Source organism: Anabrus simplex, chromosome 2 (assembly GCF_040414725.1).
Source record: "Anabrus simplex isolate iqAnaSimp1 chromosome 2, ASM4041472v1, whole genome shotgun sequence".
In the NCBI taxonomy this organism is placed as follows: Eukaryota; Metazoa; Arthropoda; class Insecta; order Orthoptera; family Tettigoniidae; genus Anabrus; species Anabrus simplex.
The window spans coordinates 626,722,277-626,740,308 of NC_090266.1; the positions used below are offsets into that span (position 1 = coordinate 626,722,277).

At 41.3% G+C, this 18,032-nt stretch overlaps 1 protein-coding gene across 3 annotated transcripts in view; it reads left to right on the top strand.

Annotated features, from left to right (window-relative positions):
* The first annotated feature begins 339 nt into the window (after window positions 1-339).
* The window catches only part of LOC136864280 (isocitrate dehydrogenase [NAD] subunit gamma, mitochondrial), a 319,092-nt gene continuing 301,399 nt past the window's right edge, over window positions 340-18,032 (top strand). For 2 of the 3 annotated variants that reach the window (XM_067141053.2, XM_067141054.2), the window contains exon 1: window positions 340-493. In XM_067141053.2, coding sequence (XP_066997154.1) covers window positions 392-493 — 102 coding nt within the window. In that variant the 5' untranslated portion in view covers window positions 340-391. The remainder of the gene's footprint in view (window positions 494-18,032) is intronic. The other variant, XM_067141055.2, reaches the window with a different exon arrangement.

The window sequence follows — 18,032 nt, forward strand, 5'->3', positions numbered from 1 at the left end:
CTTGTGTATATAGTTGTATTTATTTACTGTGCTTAATGAGATACTTGTCATATTTTGTAACTATGCACCTATGTCTCTGTCCGTTGCAACTGCCAGTTGCCTAACGACAATAAAATTCTATTCTATTCTGAGAAGCAATTCACTCTTCCATTTTTTCAAATGTAAACTTGATAATTTCCTATACTATTTTGTGAAAGAAGATAAATTTGTAAATTGTTCAAAACTAACTATACATATACCTACATCGATATTTACAAACCTCAGAGTAACGCACTTTCTGGGTTCTTTAACATTCAGCGCTATCACACGAGCCGGAGTTGAACTATAATGTATCTTTCTTTATTGTTTATCTAAGATAATTTAGTTCACTTCGACCTATGGTACATTTTAGATGTCTTTGGCAACAGTCATGGCGAATAGCTTGTGCACTAAAGCCTCAGGAATAATCAAATGTTCTAATTTATTTCAGCAGTATGGAGGAATTGCGAGGAAGGTAAATGAATCTGAATTACAAATCTCCGGTGATGTGGAGAATGTTTCATTTGACTTCGAAAATAGCATAATTTTGTTCATTTACGGAGTGAGAATTTGGCACTGGTCTAGTATTTGGTTACAGCGCTCCTGCATATTTTTGTTCCCTTCCCACATTTGCAGTACGATACTTTTTGAAATATAAGTCGAGTGCTTTTCTGTTATGATGTATGCCCAGTTTGGCTTTTAATGAGTTTTTTGTCGACTTTCGGTGAGTATAATATTTAAAATGTTCGTCATTTTCGGAAGGGCGATCTGTTTTGCAGTTCTAATAGGCCCAGATATTCCAGTATTATTCTCTTTCGTGGACATAAATGTCTGGAATATTTCTGGTTTTAAGTTTTATAGTCATAGTCCGAACTTAGCAGTTTGTGACCTACAAATTGTCGAAATTAATGTTTTCTTCTTTTTTCAAATTTGCTTTACGTCGCACCGACTCAGATAGGTCTTATGGCGATGATGGGGTATGAAAGGGCTAGGTGTGAGAACGAATCGGCCGTGGTGTTAAGTAAGGTGTCAAAATAGGAAACAACAGAAAACAATCATCGGGGCTCTCGTCAGTGGGCTTCGAACCCACTATCTCCGGAATGCTAGCTCACAGCTGCATGACCCTAACCGCATGGCCACTTGCTCGGTCGAAATGCATGTGTAATTTGTCATCATATATCCAATAGCAATTTAGAGTGCCTATAAGGAAGTGGAGAATGATTGGATTCCAGCATGCTTTACAAATGTATTCGGTAGAAATTCAGTAAGACTTACATTTCTTTTATAGCATGATAAGGATGTAATATGTTGGAAATCTTAAGTGGAATACCTTGTAGAGGAGAGATGTGTTCACTGCGACAGTTAAGAACCCACCTGCCTTCCCCCAGAAGTAATTTTGCTTTTATAACCTAATAGAATTTATCACGCGCCATAGTCCATCGCCTAACTATGTACCATCATTTCTATTGGGTGAGAGACAATGGGATACGACGTCACTCCCACCAATGAAGTAAAATGAATTCAGTTGCCAATCTGCGCACAAGAAATACACAACTGCCCAGACCAATGGAGGTGTCACACGGGATACTTGAGGCCTAGGGCCGCTTTGCGGCTTCTAACCTGCCCCCAGACTCCCTTTTCCTGGATCCAGACCAATGGCTTTGTCACTAACCTACCCTAACCAATCCAGACCAATGAAGGAGTCACGCGGGATAGTAGGGGCCTAGGGCCGCTTTGCAGCTTCTAGCCTAAGCCCCATACCCCTTTTTGCTTGATCCAGACCAGTGGCTTTGTCAGTAACCTACTCTAACCAATCCAGACCAATGGAGGTGTCACGCGGGATACTAGGGACCTAGGGCCGCTTCGCGGCTTGTGACCTGAGGGCTTACACCCCTAGACCCCCTTTGCTTGATCCAGACTAATGGCCTAACCAATCCAGACCAGTGGCTTTGTCACGAGATTCGTAAATTCAAAAGTAGCGCCGCTGCGCTAGGACTAGTTCTTTATATGAACAGTTGGCAGCTCTGTCCACCGCATGTCAAGCTCTTCGCGAGGCGCAAGCAAGAGAGAGAAACCAATGACAGTGCAATCGCGCCTAGATGCGTGCGCCGGAAAATGTAATTTGTTCTCAATTTTTGCCATTTATCCCAGTGTATAAAAAATGCTCCACTGACACATACATACACACACATTAGGGAGATAAATTTTAACCAATGATCAGTTAAGGTCTTAGGCCTATTTTTACATTTTTATAATATATTTCTGCTGAGGATAATGCCATGCATTTAATATATCTTAAGTTATTCTCGGTCTCCAGAAAAGGAAATTTTTAACATATCTATCAACTTCCTGGCATTTATTTACTGCATTGAAGTACCCATAAATGCCAGTAACGTGATAAAAATTGAAATCCTAATTTTGTTAAATTTGTTAAAAATAAAACCAAACTATCCAGTGTCTGCCCAGTTTATGTAGCATTGTTTTTCAGTTTGTTGAGCACTAATCATAACACATGCAACACTAAAACATAGGCTACCTGTAAGAAACCACTGTTAAACAAATGATGGTATAATTACTAGCCTAATTATTTCTTGGAAGAACATAGTCGGACTCTATCAAATCACAATTTTTTTTTTTTTAGAATTATAAATTGATACAAATTATCTAACAAGGACTGGCAAGATGAGAGGACGCACTACTTAGCACATCTTTAAGATAAGTTATAAATTGAATATTAAAGAGTATCAGCATAATTTAAAGATAAATGTTTCTCTAAACAATTTATAATTGAAAAAATTGGTGTGTTTTGTTGGAATACGATAATGTTCTTATGAACAAAACGTGCCAGTCTTTGTTTGATAAAGTTTTCCTACAGGTATGTTACAGTGTTGTGTTATAATTAGTGTTCGACAGACTGAAAAGCATTAAAGTTATATTCTCTTCGTTTTGAGCATAGGGACATGTTCCTGATAATTATGCTGCTATCTCCTTCACATTCCTGCTCGGCATTTTGTTGAAAGACTCTTTCAGTTGGCTTTCTTGACCATTACACAGGCTGCTTGAATTCGTCCACTTTCTTTTTTTAAATTTTTTTTTACATAGGCCTATCTTGGCTCAAATTTTCTTAGATCTCCCATATTTCTTCTCTGTAGCCTAGTTGGCAGGTTCGATCCTGGAGAAGTCTGGTGGTCCTTGAAGGTGCTCAAGATACATCAGCCACATATCTGTAGATTTACTGGCACATAAAAGAACTGCGGAACAAAACTCTGGCTTTCGGCATCTCTGAAAACTGTGAAAGTAGTTAGTGGGATGTAAAACATATAACATTATTACTTCTTCTCTGTTGTTTCTTGTTTCGGGTTCAGTACAGAATATGGCTGTGCCAATTTCTTGTTGAATAATAATAATATTTGTTTAGATACCACTAACTACTATTACAGTTTTTGGAGATGCAGAGGTGGCAGAATTTTATCCCACAGGAGTTCTTTTACATGCTAGTAAATCTACCGACATGGGGCTAACATATTTGAGCACCTTCAAATACCAGAGGACTGAGCCAGGATCAAACCTGCCAACTTGGGCTCAGAAAGCACTGAACCTGGCTCTTGTTGAATATTTATGATTACCAGTAACAAGAAAATCTTCCAGCAAGTACCTATAATAGTAATTAGTGGATCATCCGCAATGCTGAGAAATACTACATAGGAATATATCAACCAATTTATGTTCTCTCCACATTGCTCCATGGGCAAGTTTTTATCTTCTTTGTTGTAAAGAACATGTGTTACATTAAATGGGAGTTGATGCTCAACAAACAGATCTAACTTAAACCAGCTTAAACTGCTGATTTAAGTATGTAATGGCTCATGTCAGAAGGATATTTCACTCTGTGGTTCACCCACTTTGGTCCCCAGTGAGGCTATATACGGGATTATGTACCCTTGGCATGTTAGACCAGTGAAGCATCACTACAGGCCAGCTGGTCATGTACCGACCAGGGTTTCATGTGTATTGGAAGTTACCTAATTTATTAATCAGCCAGCCATGTATGCTGAGCTTGTCTCTCGTCCTCATACACAGAGGCTCCAGTTCGATTCCCATTTGAAATGGGGTAATTTCAGCCTTTTAAGACCAACTGAAAAACTGTCTGTTGAGAGATGTGGACAGACCCATTTATATGAGCCAAGTAACACAGCTGACGAGTTTGTCATTACCAGGACCTAAAATTTGATAACCTAATAAATGGCAAACGATGACTTAAAACGAACAAAAATACGAAAGAAAATATCAATTTTGTTAAAAAGATGTACAATGTCCACATTACCTTTAATTCACCCATGGGGGTTTTCTTATCTGCTCCCCTATCGGGCACATCCCAGGTTGCAGATAGGGGGGCCCTCCGGACTTGTCTGGAGGGTCTGAGGGAAATAAAATACCCTCTTGTGGACCAAAAACAGGTATTGCCAGAAAACGTCTTGAGGCATTGTGATTGTTACTAGCCCAAGTCAAGGCTTGGAAGTGGAGGCCTCGCCCACACTTGCTAGAGAGGCATCCATGGTTCCTCCACATGGGTGATACGGTGGTTCAGGTGGAGTGGAGCTGGTGATTGAGGTGAAGGCTCATTGCAGGGTGCTGGAACCAGCACATCACTTTGCTCTACGTAGCCTGGACGAGCCGCAGGTTGGGAAAGGGGCGATCTCAACCTAGGCGGAAAGTCATGGCTGTTGAACTCAGTCATGATAATGCTAAGTGGAGACCACGTGAGGAGGCCTACTGAAGGGGGAACAAACCTGGCTAGATTCGGGCCGGGGTCGGACTGTTGGATGGACAACTGAGGGGCGTGGTCTCTGCTATGGAAAGCCTGAGTTGCGGGAGGACAATGTCTGGCTGTATGCCTTACCACAGATGGTGAGAACGACGCTCAGGACCCTAGAAGGGGCAAAACCCTTTGATTGATTGAAATATGGATGCTTATAAAGAACCAATTTCAAAAACTTTGCCATCAAGGGAAGCCATGGAAGCTCCAGTAGAGCAGATCCGGGAGCAAGCCCAAGATGAAAAAATGGAGACAGAATTCCCATTTGGACAGGCTGTCGCCGACTCAAAACAAGAAATGGCAACAGAAGCTCCAGTAAAGCAGAATGCTACCACAAGCAAACCAGGAACGTCAGTAGAGACGGAACTGAAGATTTCTGCATCGAAAATCAACAGATTGACAGACCACCTTGCAACAGTGCATATTACAAGGAAAGGAAGAGAGCAAGGAAGGAAGACAAAATAGCGGCTGGAACTTGGACGGAGAAGAAGCCAAGGAACAGGGATCGGTGTGAGGCTATCCCTCTGACAACACCCAAAAGGCCAAGGTCAGGGGATAGTACGCCATCAAGTTCGGCTACAAAACCGCCTGCCAAGAAACAGAAAGAAGAGACGGTCATTTCCTTTTCAGAAAGACTAACTTCAGTCAAGACTGGAAACTGAAGGAGGAAGATGTGAAGGAACTTTCATCTGCTCTGGTAGCGCAAATGAAACAGCTGTTGGACGGATGCCTTCCAGGCTTCCTCGAGTCTCCAAGGCTGGAAAGTGGAACAATGGTACTGATCTGTGCAATCCAGAAACTAAAAGCTGGCTGGAACAGACAGTGGCCAGTTACAACCCTTGGAAAGGGGAGAATTTGGAGGTGACAGAAGCTAAGAAGGTGCTGAATACTACAAAGGTCATCACCAAGTTTCCTCCTCCATTTGACAAGCTGAAGGTTGATGATGTGCTTGTCAGGATACATCAGCTTGATACCAAACTTCCAATGAAAGAGTGGAGAGTGCTGAATGCAACAGCTACTGATGATACATGAAGGACAATTGTTTTGGCCCTTAATGAAAGAGATTTCCAAGAGCTCAAGAAGAGAGGCCTTAAGGCCAAGCTTGGACTTGGGCAGGTCAAATCTCAAGTAATTAAGGGAAAAACAGAACCTAGTGTTGGCAAGGATGGTACTGAAAGTTCTACAGGCCAACCTACAACATAAAAAAATCAGCTGTGGCCAATTTCGTCAGGAAGTTAAAGTCCGAAGCTATCGATGAGGCTCTTATACAAGAGCCATGGGTAGTTAAGGGCAGAGTAGCAGGACTGGCAGAATCTGGAGGTAAGCTAATGTACGACACTACATCGAATATGCCTAGAACTTGTTTACTTGTGAGCAGAAGACTAAAATGCCGTCTGTTGCAGAAACATTGTTCAAAGGACTTAGTGGCAGCCAAGATAAAACTTGGAAATTGGGAAGGTCCCAGAGAAATAACCGTAGGTTCTGCATACCTCCCATATGACTCAACTAATCTGCCCCCATCAGAAGTAGTTGAGAACCTAATTTGCAACACAAAGAGGAAAGGCAAACACTTAGTCCTTGGAGCAGATGCAAATTCACACCACACGGCATGGGGCAGCACGAACTGCAATGAAAGAGGCGAGTCTTTACTAGAGTTTATTGTTGGAACTGAGTTGACGATACTAAACCTAGGAAACAAGTCTACATTTATAAATAAAAATTGTAGGGAGGTAATAGACATTACACTAAGCATTACGCATATTGCAAACTTTATATATTGAAGACTGGAAGGTGCTGGAGGAACCATCATTGGCAGACCACCAGCACATCCAATTTGCAATAGATGCAAGACTATGTGGGATTGAGATATATGGAGACCCAAAAAGAACTGACTGGGATGGATACAGAGAGGTTCTAGGGAAGGCTGTACAAAAAATTCCATCTGAGGTGCCTAGTATCAAACACGGACATGTGCCACCTACATCAAGATTGAGTTAATGATTGATCATTGTGGTATTTTTAATGCTCTCTCTGAATTAGTGGCTCGTATCTTTCATAAACAAGCATTTGTACTTTATTTTTAACATAGAAATATGCAGTTTCTTTCATAATCGGACACCTCCAAATGTAGTTTCTATCAAAAATGGATATGCCCGTTTCAGCCAATCAGATTGCTACAAGTGACATCAAACTGTCATGGCAACCGTTTGTTTACATTCTCTTGTCGGTGCATGCTCGGAAGTTTACTGTTCATGCTTTTTTTCAGCGTTTTACTTATAAATATTTGGGAAAATATTTTTTTTTAATATGGAAGACAATGTTTCGGAGTGTCCTGAACTTGCGTATGTATAATGAAGATAGAGAAGTGGAATTGCAAGTAAAGGAAGCCTACGTTCAGCACATTTTTAATACCAGGTTCAGTTCAGGGTTTTCTTCTCCAGGCACAGATGACTGCACTACATGCTTGGAACTAGAGCAGTGTATTAAGTTTGAAAAGAATGAACAGGAAAGATCAACCTTAATTTTGAAGAGAACTATCCACAAAAAACAAGCAGATAATTTTTATCGGCATCTGAAGGAAAAAGAGGACTGTTTTTTAATGTTCTGTGATTACCAAAAGAGCCTTGTTTTGTCCTAATTAAGTGATCAGTCAGCTTATTATCCCAGACAACTCTACTTTTAAAATCTGTCTGTTGCAACAGGCACCTCTCAAAGCAAACTGTGCTCTGACAATGTGTCTGTTTATACATGGCTTGAGAATGAGGCAAAGAAATTAGAACAGCTATTTTCAATTATAGGACACTCATATTTGCACTCAGATAGGATTTTTGGACTCATTGAGAAGGACCTGAAGAAGAATATGACCATAATAAGTCCACATGAATATAATGAGGTGTTCAAAAGGTTCAGCACAGTGAAAGTGACTGGACAAACCTGGGAACCACTGAATTGGAAAGAACAAGCACAGATTTATCTTAAATTTGCTTATCAACTTCATTTCAGTATTTCACAGTGTAAAGAAACTGTACTCAGTTGCACAAAAAGAGGTAATTCTGTAGTTAAAAGTGAGGTAGGCTACTACAGTATTTGGACACATGTATTGAGTGCAAGATCACAAATGCAGTACAGGACAGTCTAATGTTTTGAATCCTTTATGCATTGATATTGGTGTGAATGAAAACCCACAGAAAATACAAGATGTTGATAGGCTAAATTACGAGGTAAGCGCTTCAGAAATAGAGGAAATTAATAGCCTCTCTTAAGTGGCATGTCGAAGTCAATAAGAACAGTTGTAGTGACAATGAATAAGCTGTTAATGATTACGAGTGTGATTGTTTTGAAGAAGTACAGTGAATCAAGAACTGAAATGAATGTTAAAATTGTTAAAGTATAAGAATAACCTTATTTCTTTCATATTTTCATTATACAGGGTGAAGCGTAATTCGCGCACTCGGGCGTCGCAGCGCGACTCCTCACATGCCAGCAATTAAAAAATGTCTCTTACAAAATTTCGTCTTGCGAATATATCCGGTAGAAAACGGACGTTAAAGAGTAGCAATCTGGCAACACTGTAACCATATGTAGGGTAACTACCACTGTCAGCACGTCGTCGTCGTGTTGTACAGTTGGTGCAGTGGGTAGAGTTTTTGGTTGGCATGCAGGAGGTCGATGGTTCGATCCTGGGTTGAGGCGCATTTTTTATTTGATAATTTCCATCTGAAATTACCTACTGTAATACAGTAAGACATCGTTTCTGAGGTCACATGTATCCTACATTTACAACATAATAATAATAATAATAATACATTGAGATACGTACTAAACAGCATGTGGTTACCAGACGCAACACGCAATGTTGAAAGGCAGAATTATTGGGACCATGGTGATAACACATACAAATTGTAACCGAGTTTGGACATAATTCGCAGAGCACGTTGCTAGGCCTACTGGTAACGTAAGGCCCTAACGAAATGTAATGGACCTAATCGAGGCAAGAATAATAGCTGGTACTAATCTATGGGGTCCGCCTCTGTGGTGTAGTGGTTAGCGTGATTAGCTGCCACCCCCGGAGGCCAGGGTTCGATTGAAAAGTGGTATGAGGGCTGGAACGGGGTCCACTCAGCCTCGGGAGGTCAACTGAGTAGAGGTGGGTTTGATTCCCACCTCAGCCATCCTGGAAGTGGTTTTCCGTGGTTTCCCACTTCTCTTCCAGGCAAATACCGGGATGGTACCTAACATAAGGCCACGGCCGCTTCCTTCCCTCTTCCTTGCCTATCTCTTCCAATCTTCCCATCCCTCCACAAGACCCCTGTTCAGCATAGCAGGTGAGGCCACCTGGGCGAGGTACTGGTCATTCTCCCCAGTTGTATCCCCAACCAAGAGTCTGAAGCTCCAGGACACTGCCCTTGAGGCGGTAGAGGTGGGATCCCTCGCTGTGTCCGAGGGAAAAGCCGACCCTGGAGGGTAAACGGATGATGATGATGATGATGATGATGACTAATCTATGGGACCATTGGAGGAGGGTACAATGAAAACAGGTTTCACATCTAGTAGATGAAGTGGTGTGAATAAATTCACGGCCACGACGTGGAAAGGGCGCCTTTCAAAGCTGACCAATGAAAACGATTGTTCGTCCATTTCTAGGATCGTAGTATGTAAGTGCAAATGGTTTCTAGAGGACCCGCTGCAATCGCTGTTGACGATTAAGATGCCACCTGGACTACATTTACGAAATAAAAAACATACGCCTCAACCCAGGATCGACCACTCGACCTTCGCATGCTAACCCAAAACTCTATCCATTGCACCAACTGTACAATACGACTAACTACTGCTGACAGAGGTAGTTACCCTACATATGGTTACAGTGTTGCCAGATTGCTAATCTTCAACGTCGTTTTTCTGCCGGATATACTCGCAAGATGAAATTTTGTAAGAGACATTTTTTTATTGCTGGCATGCGAGGAGTTGCGCTGCGACGCCCGAGTGCACGAATTACGCTTCACCCTGTATATATCTTTTAAAACAGAAGTTTACTTTCGTGTCATCCTGCAACTTTCATTCCAAATATTGAGATAGTTTGTTTCAAAAGTGGACGGTTACATGCATGTTTGTATCAAAAATGGACAAAAGCCAATATTAGTTTCAAAAATGGACATCGTCGTATTTAAACGTGTTTTACATTGCCTTAGAATGAAATTCTTAAGTGTTGACCATGGTTTTCTTGTTTGTAGGGCTGGCAATATGGCACACAAAAATTTTCACACTCGTTTTGGTAGGTTAACATAGAGAAACAGAAATGTGGCTCCACTGAAAAATTAACAAAATGGCTTTTGTCCATGTTTGATACTAGGCACCTCAACTAACATGAGAGGACAGAAAGAGTTGGATGAGGCAGTGGAACTATTAGAAGAGGCCATTATAGACTCATTCCATGACATCTGTCCTCTCAAAGAAATGAAAAACACCACAAAAGTAAGGTGGAGAGGAACAACAAACTAGCAAAAATGAAAAAAGAGTTTGGGATGTTATATAGAATATCATCTAGAAATGGAAACGGAAAGCAAAAAGAAAATCTTGGAGACTGTTCTGTGAGAAAGTGGAATCGCACACTGAAACAGCAAGTTTCCAGAAGGTTTTTAAAGCAACCCATATAAATCAGGTGGGGACCCTGGAGAAACCAGATGGGTTGTTTACTCATGCAGGGAAAGACACACTGGAAGCTGAGGAGTTGACAGAAGAAGAAACGGTTGGAACAGAGACCGGAGCTCGAAAAGCAGACTGGAACTGTGCCAACAGAATAATAAAACACAACCATAAAATGGGCAATCAACACGTTTCACCCTATAAAGGCTCTGGGGCCAGATGAGATACTTCCGATACTCCTACAGGAAGGATGGGAGATACTTGTCAATGCTCTGACAGACCTCTTCAGAACTAGTCTAGCTTTAGGGTACGTGCCGAAATCATGGTCTGAAGTTAAAGCAGTATTCATACCTAAGCCTGGAAGGGCAAACCATGCCCAAGCCAAAGCATACAGACCATTATGTTCAGCCTCCTTCATGCTGAAAGCAATGGAGAAAATTCTGGATAAATACAGTATATCAGAAGAACGGTGCAACTGAACTCAACGTTACATGAAAATCAGTTTGCATATAGACCTGGCAGATCCACCAAAGTAGCACTCTACCAGTTGGTTTGTAAACTATCGGAAAGCCTAGAATATAAAGAAATTGCACTGGCAGCATTTCTAGATATCGAGGCAGCCTTCAGCAATACAACCTATGACTCAATGATCAAAGCATTGGAAAAGAGCAAGGTGAGTAAAACCATCATCAAATGGATTAAATCCATGTTAGAAGGAAGATAAAAGCAACCCTGTTTGAAGAAACGCTGATGGTTAGGGCCACCCGAGGCTGTGCTCAGGGAGGAGTTATTTCGCCTCTGCTGTGGAACCTCATGGTGAACAAAAACATAGCTATGCTCAACGAACAGAGTTTCTATACACAAGGATACGCAGATGACTTGGTGATTGTGGTATGAGGTAAGGTGATGAGTCTTATCCAGGACCTCGTGCAAAGATTACTCAACCTTGTGGAGAACTGGTGTCGGGATGGTTACTTTTACAAGAAGGAGAAAATTAGAGGGAAAGAGATCGCTAAAGCTCTTTGGGCAAGATATATATATATATATATATATATATATATATGGAAGAACAGGCTCTGCACCTAGGTGTAGTGTTAGATAAAAATCTAACCTGGAATCCGCATATAGTAAGGAACATAACCCGGGCCAAGAACTTGCTGTATGCATGTAAAAGAGCCGTTGGGAAGACATGGGGCCTAAGACCATCAATGGTAATGTGGATATACACAATGATCATTAGACCATTGATGGCCTAAGCTGCAATAATCTGGTGGCAGAAAGTAAGTCAAGGAAAAGTTGACAGTAGATTGGATAGTCTACAGAGAATGGCATACATAGCCATAACTGGGGCTATGAGAACTACGTTGACAGAAGTCTTGAATATTTTACTAGACCTCCCATCACTATGCAATTTCATGAAAGGACAGGCTAGAATGAGTTCATATAGATTGGCACAATCAGAGTGTTGGAATGCACAAAGACCCAATCTAAGACACTGTAAAATTAACAGAGTAATAACAGAGGAAGTTCTACATATGCCTTCTGATCATATGATACCAAAGTACAACTTTGAAAAACCTTTTGAGACCCAGATAATAAAAAAAGAAGACTGAGATATCAACAAATGGAATACTGAAAAAGAAGATATAGTATGGTGGACTGATGGCTCTAAGACTGGGGATGGCACAGGAGGAGAGGAATCAATGGGGGAAGACCTGAGAGATCAGTTCAGATGAGCCTGGGCAGACACACTACAGTCTTTCAAGCTGAAATGATAGCTATCACAACATGTCTTGAAGAAAATCTGAAAATGAACTATAGGAATAAGAGCATTTTCATTGTTATGAACAGCCAAGCGGCAATTAAGGCACTAGAGGCAGTCCGGATAATATCCAGTATTGTCTGGTATTGCCACTCACTTCTCCTGAAGCTCTCAAAGTACAACAGTGTGAAAATAATACGGGTACCAGGGCATGCAGGTATAGAAGGAAATAAAAAGGCAGATAAACGGGCCAGGAAAGGGGCAGAAACACATTTTGTAAGCCCAGAACCTGTATGCAGGATTTCCTATGGATAAGCCCGACACTACATAGGAAAATAAGTACAAAAGAAACAAATGGAAAACTGGAAAAATACTCCAGGATGCAGGCTTGCAAAGGAACTGATAAAAGGACCAAACAAGAAGCATATTAAAGAACTGTTGAAACTCAGCAGAGAAAATATAAGATGGGTAGTACGACACTGCCATCTGAAAAAAACCTACATAGAATTGGAGTAGCCGTGCAGTTAGGGGCGTGCAGCTGTGAGCTTGCATCCGGGAGATAGTGGGTTCGAACCCCACTGTCGGCAGCCCTGGAGATGGGTTTCCGTGGTTTCCCATTTTCACACCAGGCAAATGCTGGGACTGTACCTTAATTAAGGCCACGGCCGCTTCCATCCCATTCATAGGCCTTTCCTGTCCCATCATCGCCAAAAGACCTATCTGTGTCAGAGCGACATAAAGCAATTAGCAAAAAGAATTGGAGTAATAAGAGAACATATGTAGGAAATGCAGTGAAGCAGAGGAATCAGCTGAATACATACTTTTTGAATGTGAGGCTTTAGGTAGAATCAGACTCTCTACTCTAGGACTACCATGTGAAGAGAGAGAAAAAATCCAAGACGACCCAGTAAGAACAACCTGCAGCTTTCTGAAGGGAGCAGGTATATCTTGGTGGGAATGAAGGAAAAACATGGTAGCAAAAGATCTTAGAGGTCAACGCTAATTAGGAAGTAATTTTTTTTTTTTCTGTTTTGCTTTACATCGCACCGACACTATGGCGACGATGGGACAAGAAAGGCCTAGGAATGGGAAGGAAGCGGCCGTGGCCTTAATTAAGGTACAGCCCCAGCATTTACCTGGTGTGAAAATGGGAAACTGCGGAAAACCATTTTTAGGGCTGCCGACAGTGGGGTTCGAACCCACTATCTCCCGGATGCGAGCTCACAGCTGCGCGCCGCTGACTGCACGGCCAACATGCCTGGTGGAACCAATATTTAGAGGCCCAATGAAGAAAAGAAGAAGACCTTTAATTCATAATGTGAATAATTCATATATATCAGCAAACAATATACATACATACATACATACATACATACATACATACATACATACATACATTACATACATATGTACATACATCTTCATTATCGACTCTTATGCCTTTTAGTGCTCAGTCTGCAAGCTTCTGTGATTTTACTGTACTCTGCCACAATCTTCTATTTGAAACTAGTTCTGTGGCCTCATTTATGTGTATACCTCTTATCTTTAAATCATTAGAAACTGAGTCTAACCATCATAGTCTTGGTTTCCCTCTACTTCTACTCTCCATGACTGAGTCCTTTATTCTCCTAGGTAACCTGTCCTCCTACATTTGTCTCACATGACCCCACCACCGAAGTCAGTTTGTGCGTACAGCTTCATCATTCAAGTTCATTCTGTCTGAGCCTTTATCTCCTTTTCCAAGTACACTACCGCCATTGTTCCCACCATTTTTTGTACCAGTGATCATTCTCGCTACTTTCATGTCTATTACTTCTAACTTATGAATAACATATCCTGAGTCCACCCAGCTTTCACTCCTGGAGAGCAAAGTTGGTCTGAAAATGACCGGTGTAAAGAAACTTTTTTCAGGGAGCTGAGTACTATCTTACAGAATACTGTTGATCACAACTGTGAGCTCACTGCATTAGCTTTGCTGCATCTTGATTCAATCTCAGTTACTGTACTATCACTTTGGGAGATTACACATAGTAAATACTTGAAATGATTTACCTGTTCCAGTTATGTATTCCCAGCCTGACATTCAGTTCCCTTAGGTTTCTTACCTATTGACATCACTTTAGTCTTGGAAAGGCTACTTTTGATATCATACTCATTGCACCTATTTTCACGTTTCAAGGTATTAGACTGCAGGCTTTTGGCACAATCTGCAATTAAGACCAGGTTGTCTGCATAGGCCAAACTGCTTACCACATTTCCACTTAACTGAATCCCACCCTGCCACTTTGTACCTTTCAGCAGATGGTCCATGTATACTATGAATAACAAAGGTGAGAGATTAGAGCCTTGTCTAACCCCCTCTAAGTACCTTGAACCAAGAACTCGTTCTGCCGTCAGTTCTCATTGTAGCAAAATTGTTGACATAATTACCTATGGTTGCTTTTAATAATCTATGCTTAATCCCATGGTGACTCGGTATGGATATCATATGTTCCCTTTGTAGTCTGTCATGTGCTTTATATAGATCTACTAATCTTAAACTTAACAGTCTATTCCTGTCGTAGTATTTTTCAATTACCTAGTGCACACTGAAATGCTGATCCTGGCAGTCCCTCTGTGGTCTGAAACCACACTGGTTTTCATCCAACTTACTCTCAACTATTGATCGTACCCTTCCTTCCAAAATGCCAGTGAACACCTTGCCTGGTATACTGATCAATGAAATACTGTACCTCTATAGTTGTTGCAATCCTTCCTGTTCCCTTGTTTGTAGAGTGGTGCAGTTACAGTTTTTGTCCAATCGGAAGGTATCATACTAACTTTCCGTGCTAATCTTCTTACTCTATGAACCATTTTATTCCTGCCTTTCAACTGTGTTTCACCATTTCAGGTCTTCTGGTCTATGACAATGGAGTTTTCACCAATCTAACTACATCCTCAAACTTCATTTCACCAACTTCATTGACTTCCTGCCTATTAGCTCGGTTTGTTGAGTCATCACTGAAAACATTTCCCTATATGTTGAGAAGACTTTGAAAATATTCCTTCCACCTGTCCAGTGATTCCCTGGGATCTATTGTGAGTTCACATGATTTACCCAAAACACTATTTGTTTCCTTTTTTCCTTCCTTCTTCTTGCAGACATTTGTAGGTTTTTCAGGTGTGAATTGTGTCGCACATGTGGATTTGGCCCTGATTTACGGCCAGATGCCCTTCCTGACAACCGGCCCTATATAGAGAGATGTAATCACTATTGTGTATTTCTCTGGTGGTTGGTAGAGTGTTGTATTGACTGAATATGAAGAGGAAACTGTTGGGACAGACAGACACAGACACCCAGTCCCCGAGACAAGAATTAATCTGACACGATTAAAATCCGCTACCTGCCCAGGAATCGAACCTGGGAGTCTCTGAACCGAAGGCCTATTTTTCCGACCTTTCTCAGGTTCTTTCTTACTGTCCAGAAAGGTTTCCATGTTGACAAAAGTTTTCCAGGTTATCACCAAAAACCTCCCACGACTTCTTCATGCAGTTCATCAGTTATTTGTTTTGCTCTGGTTCCTTTATCTACGTACAATTTCCTGTCTGCATCAGTCCTTGTTTGGAGTAATTTCTGATTCGCCCTCTTTTAACGTTTACAAGCTGCTGTCACTTCATCATTTCACCAAGATGTTACCTTTTCTTCCATCTTTGCACTCAATTGTCCCCATGCATTCCATTGCTGTTTTTGTTACAGCATCCGGTAATTTCCTTGTCCTGGAGATATTCTACCCTTATTCGTCTGCAGACAGATTTCACGTTCTCTACCCTGTGCCTAGATACTTAGTTCACTACAGACCATACTCATTGCACTTATTTTCAGGTTTCAAGATATTGGACTACAGGCTTTCAGCACAAGCTGCCATTAAGACCAAGTCGTTTGCATAGGCCAAACTGCTTCCTACATTTGCACCTAACTGAATACCTGCACATTTTTAACAAATTTCCTGAATTTGTCTGTTATGATATAGTCTATTATGGATCTGGTGCCCCTACCATCCCATGTGTAACGGTGAATAGCCTTATGCTTGAAGAATGTATTCGTAATTGCAAATCCCATACTGACACAGAAGTGCAGTAAATGCTCCCCATTTCTGTTAGCTTCCATATCTACCCATCATGTACCCATCTCCTTTTTGTATCCTTCAATTCTGTTTCCAAATGTTGCATTGAGATTGCCCATTGACATTATCCTATCCTTGCTGTTGATCCTTACTATGATGTCACTCAGTGCTTCATAAATCTTGTCAACTTCATTCTCATCTGCACCCTCACATGGTGAATACACTGAGGCAGTTGCCCTAATTCCTCAAACAGTAAAATCTACCCATATCATTTGCTCAATGATTTGCCTAACAGAAATCATGTTGCGTGCAGTAGTGTTCCTGATGAACAGTCCTACCTCACACTCTGCCCTTCCCTTCCTAACACCAGTCATGTACACTTTATAATTTCCAATCTCTTTCTCGTTATCTCCCTTTATCTGAATATCATTAACTTCTAACATATCTAGATGCATCGTCTTTGTTGACTCAGGCAGTTCTGCTTCCTTTCTTCCATGAACACCATTGATATGGATAGCTCTCCATTGAATTCCATTTTATTTGCCAATTTTTTCCAAGGAGTCACTCTCATGTAAAATTGAAGTGGGACTCCGTTACTTCCATACGTTCGAGGTTTGCTGCAAACTTCCTGAGCGTGCTCAGTAAAAATTCTGTGAAGCATGATGCTACCCTATTCACACGTAGTCCCAGTGAGAATCCCTCCTCAACGGGTTAGGGACCATGGTGGATTGTATCATTCTTGGCACCTGAGCACAAGGAGGGCTAAGACTCAGAAAATGTCTGAGATGTACTCTCCCATTCCATAGTAACCGGTAACCCAACTGTCAGACCCACTTACTTGGCCATTCAACCATTGCTCGTGGTTCACAAACTAGGATATGACTACAGTAACCCACACCATGAACCTCTCCAAATAATAATAATTGATACAAAAAGATTTGGGGTTATATGTACATTTTTTTAGTATGCATTTCTTCTTGAAAGGTAAAAAACTTGACAGTGGCTATGCTGTTTTTGTTAGGATATTGTGAAATCCCTGCAGCCCTCTGATATTCTGGATTCCATGTTCATGTTTTTCCACTACCAGTATATTGCTGACCAGTCAATATTTTATCTGCTGCCACTTGCACTAAACATATTGTACAAGTTTTTTTTTTCCTACTTCCAGTATATCGCTGAGCAGTAAATATTTTATTAGCTGCCACTTTCACTTAACATATTTACCGAGCGAGTTGGCTGTGCTGATTGGGGTGTGTAACTGTGAGCTTGCATTCAGGAGATAGTGGGTTTGAACCCCACTGTCAGCAGTGCTGAAAATTTCCATGTTTTCCTATTTTCACACCAGGCAACTGCTGGGGCTCACCAAAAAAAGTAGTCAGCTCCTGAACAAAACTATCTTTACACTGGTATAATGGAGGGTGGTCATTGTCACATAGCTTCAGGCTTACATTCAGGAGATGGTGAGTACAAATCCTACCGTCACCAGCCCTGAAGATAGTTTTCCAAGGTTTTCCATTTTAACACCAGGCAAATGCCGGGGCTGTACCTTAAGGCCACGGCCACTACCTTCCCGTTCCTAGCCCTTTCCCATCGTTCCGTCGCCGAAAATGTGACGTGTTAGTTTGACGTTAAAAAAGTGGCAAATAAAGAAGTCTTATAGCCTAAATCATTCTTTCTATTTCTTCCA